This window comes from Strigops habroptila (assembly GCF_004027225.2).
Source record: "Strigops habroptila isolate Jane chromosome 13 unlocalized genomic scaffold, bStrHab1.2.pri S16, whole genome shotgun sequence".
In the NCBI taxonomy this organism is placed as follows: domain Eukaryota; kingdom Metazoa; phylum Chordata; class Aves; order Psittaciformes; family Psittacidae; genus Strigops; species Strigops habroptila.
The window spans coordinates 8370565-8380518 of record NW_022651054.1 but is presented as its reverse complement, the minus strand read 5'-3'; the positions used below and the strand labels follow the sequence as shown (position 1 = coordinate 8380518).

At 44.9% G+C, this 9954-nt stretch overlaps 1 protein-coding gene across 2 annotated transcripts in view; it reads left to right on the top strand.

Annotated features, from left to right (window-relative positions):
• Positions 1–1762: 1762 nt before the first annotated feature.
• Positions 1763–9954, top strand: part of PIGL (phosphatidylinositol glycan anchor biosynthesis class L) — a 58556-nt gene continuing 50364 nt past the window's right edge. The window contains exons 1-2 of one of the 2 annotated variants that reach the window (XM_030472644.1): positions 1763–2098; positions 5880–5979. In XM_030472644.1, coding sequence (XP_030328504.1) covers positions 1843–2098; positions 5880–5979 — 356 coding nt within the window. In that variant the 5' untranslated portion in view covers positions 1763–1842. The remainder of the gene's footprint in view (positions 2099–5879; positions 5980–9954) is intronic. The other variant, XM_030472643.1, reaches the window with a different exon arrangement.

Genomic DNA, 9954 nt, shown 5'->3' with positions numbered 1-9954 from the left:
TCCTGGCAGCTAATGAACAAACGGCGGCGCCGCGGCTCGGTGGTTTCTACCGACTGCTGGGGCTCGCTCCTTTCTCCTGCCATGCCGGTGTACGGTGGTGCCCAGGCAGCGCCAACCTGTGAAAAGCCGCGGGCGGGCTGGCGATAAGAGGGGGGCTGCTTTGCTCCTTCCAGGACCCGCTGGCCAGTGCGGCGGGGAAGGGTTCCCTCCCCCTCCCCACAGAGGGGCTGGGGGGGGCGGGAGGCGCCGCCATGAGGCGAGCGCGGGGCGCGGCGGCGCTGAGGCGGAGCGGGTCCCGCCACCCCGGAGCGGGGGGCACCGCAGAGCCGGGAGGCCGCGGCCGTGCCAATGAATGGAGTCTCCGGAGCCGCGGGCGGCGCGGAGCCGGGGGAACAGGAACCCGGCCGGGGCCCGGAGCGAAGCCTCGGGGGGCGTCCGGCCCAGCTGAGCCCTTCCAGTCCCTCGGGCTGAGGCACCTCAGCGGGACTCCCGCGCGTCCTGGCTGTCGAGCCTGTGCCGCTGGCGACGGCTGACTCCAGAATAACGTGAGAGGTTTAAAATCGCAAACTCTTTTTTATTCGTCCCCCTGAATGAGGGATATGTGAATTGTTCCCTGCTTTTTCAAGGTATTTCAAATCTGCATGGCGTTTTACCTGCGAATACGTAATCTCAGGTGTTCTAAGATCACAAATGCATCTCTTACCAGGTTTACTATGGTGAAAAAGAAAGAGATAGCATTAGGCAAGATTAAATTACCTCATGGTTACAGTTTCTATTAAATATGAGAAGTCATATCCCACATTTGCAGGATGTGTGCTCACACATTTATTCAGATTAATAAAGCAGGGGCTCGCCCTGTGGCAAGTGGGATTACTTATGAAACGTGTTGTATTAAGCATGTAGTTACTACAGCAGCCGAGCTCCACTCTCATGTAGTGCTACGTTAAGGTGACGTGACATCTCCAAAGCACTGCAGACTTCACATTAAAGATTTGCAGTATTTAATCCCAGCACATGCCGATGGCTGCCTCTCTCTGCTTAGAGGTGTCCAAATAGAAGTCTGTGAAGACAAGCCAGGCAGTTATCTTGTGAGCTCTCAGCTGCTCTTCAGATGCTGAACTTCTCTGCACCGTTTTCACCATTTTATTCTATAAACCCACCCAACCGCCATACGCCACCACTGCCAACTTGTCTTCCATATTGGCCGTTTGTCTGGAAAAGCAAAGTTTCCAAGCCACAGTGTATCCGATTGACATTTTTTCATGTTTATCTAACTATTTCCTGTCTCTTTTTGCTCTGCAACCTCCTCCCATGGTTGACTGCACTTCCAAGACGTATCCAAACATTTTTTTTCACCCTTGCAGCCAGGCTTGGCACAGCCAGATCTGCAGATAGCAGAATGTGCCTGAAGATAAGCTCCTCTTGCCCTGCTTTTGAGGCTTCCCTTAACCCGCGTCTCTTCCACAGCAGCGCAGCGCAGGGATCAAAGGTACCACACGCTGAAAAGCTCAGCTTTTGTCACTAGTAGCTATTATTTCTGGACGGCTGGCGCGCTGCAGGGCCTGGGCAACGGCAGCTCTCCCCGCGGGAACGGCCCCTGCTCGAACCGCGTTGCCAGGCCCGGTGAAGGCAACGCAGCGAGAGACCTCCCCGTTGTGCCCCTCCTCCGGGGCAGCCCTGGAGGAGTAGCGCCGGGGCACGTTTCCGCGGTAGCGGCCAAGCGGCCCCGCCCCGAGGCGGGGAGAAGAGGCGGAGTGGGGAGAGGGAGGAGGCCCTTTTGGAGGCCGGAACCTTCCAGCCGCTTGTCCCGTTTCCCGCCGGAGCAGCGCGGCGCGGGGCGCTATGGCAGCGGGGCTGTGGGGCTGGGTGCCCGCCGTGGCGGTGTTGGTGCTGCTCGTGCTGCTGCTCGGTGGCGCACGCCGCCTGCGGCGCCTTACCGCGGCCGGCGGGGTTTGCGCCGAGCTGAGGGGAAGGGCGGGTGGCGTCCGAGCGCTGCTAGTGACGGCGCACCCTGATGACGAAGCGATGTTCTTCGCCCCTACGGTGCTCGGCTTGGGCAGAGCCGGTGCCCGCGCCGCGGTGCTGTGCTGCTCCGCAGGTGAGGGGGGGAGCGCGCCGGGAACGGCGGGGCACCGGCCGCCGGCCGAGGTGGAGGCCGGGCTTCCCGCCCGTGACGTCGTGCGAAGGCCGCCATGATGTCTTCCCATGCTGGCTTGGCGCTGTGTGTCAGGGCAAGCGGTGGCTGTACCCTGCGGCCACCCCGCTCGGCTGCGTGTGGTGCCAGTGCTGTGCTGAACCTCACGGCCCTCTAGGTCTGTGCTGCCATGACTGCATGGCAGAAGTTGTGAATGCTCCATCCCTGGCAGTGTTCAAGGCCAGGTTGGACAGGGCTTGGAGCAACCTGCTCTAGTGGAAGGTGTCCCTGCCCAAGGCAGGGGGTTAGAACTGAATGAGTTTTAAGGTCCTTTCTAACCCAAACCAGCCTGTGATTCTATGATATCCATAGAATCACAGTGGAGGATGTGAGGTGTCATCCATCTGAGGTTTGATGTCATGGCTCCGGCTTGTGATGCACTTTGGTAACATCCTGCGCTTCCTGGAGAGCTGCCACAGATGGGCAGCTTTAGTCCGAATGTTACTTTCAGCAGAGTATCAGCAGTGACATCTTCCTCTACACCAGAACCTCACGCAGAGGTTTCATGATTCAGACCTAGGTACTTTCAGACTGTGCAGAAGTGTCAGTACGTTATACAAAGGCGCTGTTCAGCACAGCCTTTTGGCATCTTTGATTCCATCGTCTTGTAGAGGACTTGCTTGGATGATCTAGTTTTAATGGAGCATATGATATATGATCATTATATATGATATATTAGCTGGAACTCTTCTAAAAATTACTAAGTTGTGTAACACTCTAATCATAGAAAAATAGCCCAAAGGGAGCCTGAGGTCATGTTGTCCATCAGTCAGGCTGGTGCAGCATTGATGTCTCTTCAAGTGCTGCAGACAAATATTTGTTCTTCAGAACTTCCAGGGAGGTTCCTCAGCCTGTGCGGGCTGTGTCAGTGCTGCATTAGCTTTTTTTCAAATCATTTTTTCCCTGAATCGTTGGTGGAATTTAAGCTCATTTGTCTGTTTTTCCTGTCTGCCATGAACATGGAAATCAAAGTATCCCTTTGTGGTGGCCTCTTACATATTTTAAGACTCTTATCTGCCTCTTCTGTCTTATCTTCTCCAGACTAAACAACCCTATTTCTTGCAATCCTTCCTCATAGATCATGTTTTTAAGCCTCTCATTTTCATCGCTCTGCTTTGGACTCGTCCAGTTGGTTCACATCTTCTTTGAAGTGCAGCAATCAAAAACTAGAATCAGTACTCCTGCTGAGGCCTTTCTGGGGCTGAATAGAATGGGAAGATTCTTGTTTGCCCAGGACAGGAGTTTTTCACAGCATGTGAGAGTCTTGTGTTCTTTTTGTGATCTACTAAAGCTCCAGGTTATTTTTTTTCCTCAGATCTGATACCTGATCAGTTATTACATTGTTCAGCTTTTTGTGTCTAAGAAACAATTTCATTTTAATTGATCTTTCACACCATACTGCTGTACTAGAATTCAGGAGCCTGCTGTGAAGACTAGAGGTACTGTTTTGATGCTTGTCGAGAGGACTGTCTTGGGCTTATAAACATTTACATCTTGCTCTGATAGCAACTTACATTTGGGAAAAGGGCCCTCTGAGGTTTTGAAAGCTCTGGCTAGTTCCCTGCCAACTTTCCAGTTCTTTGTTTTCAAAGCCTTCTGTCATAACAGACCATGTAGGTGGGAAGATGGGGATTAAGCTATTGTTGAAGTCCTGTAGTGTCATGGCTTTACTGTACCTCCCATTCAAGATTTAGTGCAGAGCTTTCAGTTGTCTTTGCTGAGGGACAAAGGTCTGTGGATCCCATTTGGCTGTTTCACAGCTGTGGAGAGATTACTGAAGTGCAACTCTGCCATTTCAGTTTGGGGCACTAATACACTCCTGCTATTAGAGAAGTTTCCAAAGAAGTGTTGTGCTTCTGTTTATTTTGTTCCATTTTCTTTTACTCTTGATTCAGCACTGTGAAACTCTGTGTTTGACATTGCCTTCTGTGTACTCTCTTGCATGTCTCTAGCAAAACTAGCAGCCCATATAGGAGAGTACATTCATTGAGCTCACAGATTTTTCCATGCCTCTTACTAGTCTTTGGGGTGATTCACATGGTTCATCCTCTTATTGTTGGTGTTGATGATAAGTGTATTGATCAAAGACTGCAAATTGTAACACTGAAACAAAATCATTACTTAGAAACCATCATACTTGCAGTTTTCAGATGTCAATCAAAATGACTTAGAAATGAATTAGAATTGCAGCACTGTGGGGGAAAAAAAGTCAGTCTTTTACACACTGAATAATCTTCAATTGAAATAATTGCTCAGTCTAAATGTGCTTTGCTCTCTGTAGTAACTGACTATTGTGAGTGCTCCATGGATGAGGTCCAGCAGCATCAGCTGGTTTTGCTTTCAATAGCTTCCCATTTTTTTCATGTTAGCATTTATCTGTTCCTGATGTCCTGATACATTTCTCAAGCTGTGGAACATGGATGTATTCCCCGAGTTCAGTAGAAGTGAGGGGTTTTGAGACCAGGGGTACTATTTGGATAAAACATCACCAGCACTCAGCTTTTACACTGCATTGCAGCGAAAGATATATTATCTTAAACCACTACTATCATTTAAAAAAATCACTACTATCATTGTAAAAAATGAGTCTAAAGTAAATCCTGTTGTACTCGGTAATCCATCCAGTGAAGGTGCACACTAATTTGCTGAAGCTGGAACTTGCAATCTAAGCTGCAGACTACAGAGCTGACATGTTCCTAAGCAAACCCACAGATAATCATTGCCATAGTCTCCTAAAACCATTCACTCATAGTTTGCAGGGAGAGGTTGGGTTTTTTCTAATTACTCTCCCTCTTTGAACATTTGACAAAGCTTGCTAGTGATGGATCAGATTGCAACACTGCTCGAGAGAAATGCTGGATTTGGATGACTCACACCCACAACAATAAAAAGTTCTAGTGCAATTCAAGACAGCTGACTACAGACTTGAATCATACATTAATTCTCAGCCGTATTTTGTGCATTTTATTGCTTCAAAGTTAAAATTGGGTTGCAAGTACTGCCCCACACAGGGCAGCATTCTGGAAGGGGCCACCACAGCTCTGGCATGGACTTTGCGTGGCTGATGCCAAGAAAAAATAAGGGAATGTCGGGGCAAGATGAGAAGAAAATAATTCAGTGAAGAAGGAAGCAGTGTATAAAGATCATGAGTCCCATTTCACTGCTAGTTGTTGAGCTCAGTCTGTTACAACTTTTCCCAAATGCCTTACTTAAATTAGGTTTCCTGTCTTCTTTTGGTTCTCTAAGTTCTTTTAAATCTTACCATTGTAGTTTCTTCCTGAATTTCCTCTGTGAATGATGCTGAAAAGTCTTTGTCTTAAACCAGAGATTGTTATGATGAAATTCCTCCTTTCCTCAAATCTTTTTCATTCCATCACTGTATTCTATTGCAGTGTTCTAGTGTTGTATGACAACTACTGCTTATAAGTGGTCCACACTAGTATAAGCTTGAATCACTTTAAGAACACACCATGGGTCAGGCTTCCCATCTGTTATCTCAAGAGTTACCCTGAGCTAAGCTGGGTATTGCTCAGGTAAAAGCTGTCGAGTTTGTTCCCTGCAATTTATCTGTTGCTTTTATTTAATGTGTGATGCTCACACTTAAAGCTTTGAGAAAGAAAAGAGGAATTCTTTCCAAGCCAACTTAAACTAAGTTTGATGATGTTGCTGTGTTTGCTACTTTCAGGAAATTACTACAATCAAGGAGAGATTCGTAAGAAAGAACTAGAACAGAGTTGTTTTCTTCTGGGGATTCCTGCTTCTGATGTAACAGTCATTGATCACAGGTAACACGTTTTCATTTACAACATAATTTCACTGCAGTTTTAAAGGGGGGGGGGGATGAAGTTCACATTAAAGTTCAGTGAGAGACTAAAAATTCTTGAGGAATCTTAAAAAAGACCATATTAGATATTTTTGTTAGCTCTCAACATAAATCTAATCAATGCAGAAGACAATTCAAGGGTATAATGGGGATCATAATCCCTAGATTAAACTCTGTTGGCACAGCATGGAGAATAACAATAAGCACACTTGTTGGGCTCTGGCACAGTGTGTTCGGGCAGCATGATCACATCTTCTTACACTTGTTGCAGTGTTATAGAGACAATTGTAAATTCTCTGCATTGCGTGTGACAGGTTTGTCTGAAGGTGAGTCTTTGCAGGGTTGGTGTGGAATTCTATTATATTTATAATCTAGTTTAGTCCTGGCTAAAGACAAAAATGAACTGCAGTATTAAAGACAGTCCATAATAACATGACAGTAAGATTCCTTCAATTTAAGCCATGTAAAAGTTCTGTTTTTCTAAGGTGTGATGTTGTTTTCTTTAGTTGTGTGTAGATACAAAGGTAGGTGATAAAGCTGAGAGTTCTTTCTTTTGGGATTTGTTCAGGAACTGTCTTCTGGGAAGGTGATTAAACACTTTGAATCAGTGAAACTCAGAACTAACATTGTAAAGGCCTCTTCAATTGCCCAATCACTGTTTATGTAGGGTTGATAGGAGCTGAACTGGATACTGATTGCTAGGAAACACAGTACAAGTGGTTGTTTCAATTGTAAACGACTATTATACAATCCATGAAGAATATTTCTATTTGTGAATAGCTGCAATAGAAACATTGGTTTAAAGCCACACCAGCTAGAAAAGTCAGAGTTGAAAAAAATCTGGCTCCAGGCAGGCCCTTTTCCCATGAACATATTTTCCCTTGAGCTAAGGCAACAGAAACCACAGTCCAGAATATGAATCTTTTTGAGTTCTTTGCTTTTTTTAGCTTTAGGTTTCTCTCCAAGTTTTCAGCTCACTTACAAAAACAGCATAGGAGTTGTTTTTCCTTTGGAATGAAAAGAGATGTTTCCGTTCACTTCTCATGAACTGGTTTTGGATAACTTCAAGTTTTGTAGTACAATCATATGACAACGCCCAAAACATTTTGGGGAGGGATAAGGAAAAAAGCCGCTAAGTTTTACTAAGCATAAAGACTGCTCAACGCACCATGCAGAAGTGCACAGGCCTTTCATCCTTTAACCTTAGTATGTGATGTGAGGTTCCTGAACTGCTCAGTCACCCCCTGGTACACAGTCCAGAGGACTGCTTTTTGGCAGTAATGCTTTTGTTTGCTCTGTAGGAAGGTGAGGCCATATCAGAGAAGTAGCTTGGAACATGCCTGTTTATTACTTTCATTACTATTATTACACGTATTTATACATGATTTCTCCTAGTGAATACAATGCCTGAAAAGATAGATCCATCCCATTGCCCATTGCTCCTGGGCATGGACCAGAATGTACAACACTGTTCAAAGAAACAGGTTTAGATTTGAGGTCTCTATCTCTGAGGTTAGAATGCTATGAGATAAACATCAAATCATCTTTGTTGTGCATTCAGGGAGCGAACTGAAGCGAAGTTCTTGCTGAATTTTGCTCAGAGCTTGTTTGCACAGTGAAGTCAAGTGTGTTTACAGTTCATTATTTACTCTGCAATAACTCGCCAGCTGGATGCTCTTTATGAAAAACATCTGTGGATCAGGTGTTAGCAAAATGGTAAAGGATCAGGAGTGATTTTTAGATGACGCTGACTTTTTAGAGTAGCTGATTTTTAAAGTACTGTTTTCCAGCAGGTTAGACAAAGCACTGGGATTCAGGGTTCTTGAAACTTACTCAAAATCCCTGAATTCCTTAAGGTCAGTAGCTTTCCTATGCCTCTCTTGTGACTTCTGTAATTTATAGATTATACAAAAATATTTGCCAGTATGGCATCATGTGAAACTTGCTAAATTAATGTTATCTACCGCTAGATTCCCATGTAAATTCATGTCTATGTAATACAATTCAGGAAGTTGTTCCTCTTTAGTATTTTGTCTTCTGTAGGCACTGTTTAAGATCAGAGCCCTTTGGCTTTTTTTGTTCCCTTCCTAATTCTTCAGAAGATAATTTTCCATCAATGTAAAGAACTAGCACATTGCTTTAGGACTGCTGCTGGCATGCTGCCCATCTAACATTTCTTCTACAAACACTGGATGCTTTACATTATCCAAGCTGCAGATTTGTATTTGGGTAAGGAAAGCCCAAAGGATTGCTAGGTCTGGATCTGCTCCAGCCATTGTAGTGTGGAGCTGAGTCATGCTGCTTCCTCTTTCTTTGTGTGATCTACAAGTGAGTGAGTAGAATTTTCAAGACGTAAAGGGGGAAATACATCTGAAAAGCAAAGTGATTGACTTGCTCTGTAATGTCACTTGGCCAGGCAGGTATAAAATCAACATGACATTTTGAATTGCCTGTGAACTTGGAAAGAGAAAGCTTCTGTCAGTCAGCGTATGATGAAATCTGTGTTAAAGATCAAATCCTTATTAAGCAGTCCCCTGCCTTAAACAATGACTCTCTCAAGTACAACCAGGATTTTTAGGGCAGGACTAGCTCAGTCCCTATCAGACAACTGCTTTGCACTGATTCTTCAGCAGGTGTTTGATGTTGTCACCGTGTTTGTTACCTCAGTTAATGACAACTCAAATCTTCTGCACAGGTGTAGTCACAAACTGTACCCATGTTTCAACCCTAGAGATCTGAATCTCCTGCAGGAAAGTTCTTCACTGTAGAAGGCATGTCCAAGAGTGGAAAGAGACATGCATGGCTGTGCAGCACCCAGTTACTGTAGATGAGCAGATGGGCATGCAGGCAGCATGTTGCAGCCTATTTTAGATTAGAGCACTTGACTCTTCCTACTTGATACTTGTAGGAATACTTCCTACTGTTCACTTGTGCTTGTGAATAGTACAGGTCAGACACCAGATTGGCAGAGGTGTCCCCTGAGCTGGCATGTAATTGTCATAGCTCCAACTCAGCACTGAGTGTACAGCTGCTTGTAAGGGAGACAAAGTTTTACAGGCCACTTGTGTTACCATTCCCACACAAGGCTTAATATTTGGAGGAGCCCAGCTCAGAACTGGGACCTGCATTGTTCAAAGATCATTTCTGTACTGACACAGTTATTCCTGCTGCTGGGTGAGGGAAGAGCAGCAAGAGAGTGAGGTCGGAAACTCATGTAAGATAAAAGTCACTTCATTGATTATATGAATGGTAATGTAAACTCTGCTTTTATTCTGTTTGAAAATAGATTCTCTGTGCGTTTTTGTCGTCTTATGTGCTGCAGCAATGGACATCGTTGTAGCTATAAAAATAAGAGATCATTTGGTTTGTCCTATTTATGATACCAGCTTAATTTTCACAAAGTCTCGTATAGTTCTACAGATCTTCAGTGAAGGGAAAATGAACATAGCTAAAATACATGCCTCTAATGCAAACACAGACTAACTCAACTGAAAAATCTGCTACAGTGATATGTCTAAAATAGTAGATAAGTCAGATGCTGAACATTCCTGTGGTGGCAGAAGGGTCTAATATATAAAGCATTTGGCTGCACTGAAAACAAAAAGGGACATCCATTTTCGCCAAAAGTTCTATTGTTCTTTAGGCATGTGTTAGACTTTGCTGCCAGATTTAGCTTGATTGCTAAATTGCTCTGGTAATGTATGAGCAAATGATCCACTTAAAAGACATGAGTACTTGCTGAGCAGGGCAGAGCTCCCTCATCTTGAGAAGAGCAATTCTGAGTAACTGATTTGCACTTAAGGTGTGTGGCAAAGACAAGATTCAGCTCAGCAAGAGGGGAGCTTGTAAACAAGTAAAAAGCGAGTCCTGCATTTTCATAAAACGTGGCGATGCCTTCTCTTCAGAATATGCAGAAAAGAATACTTCAGTAACAATG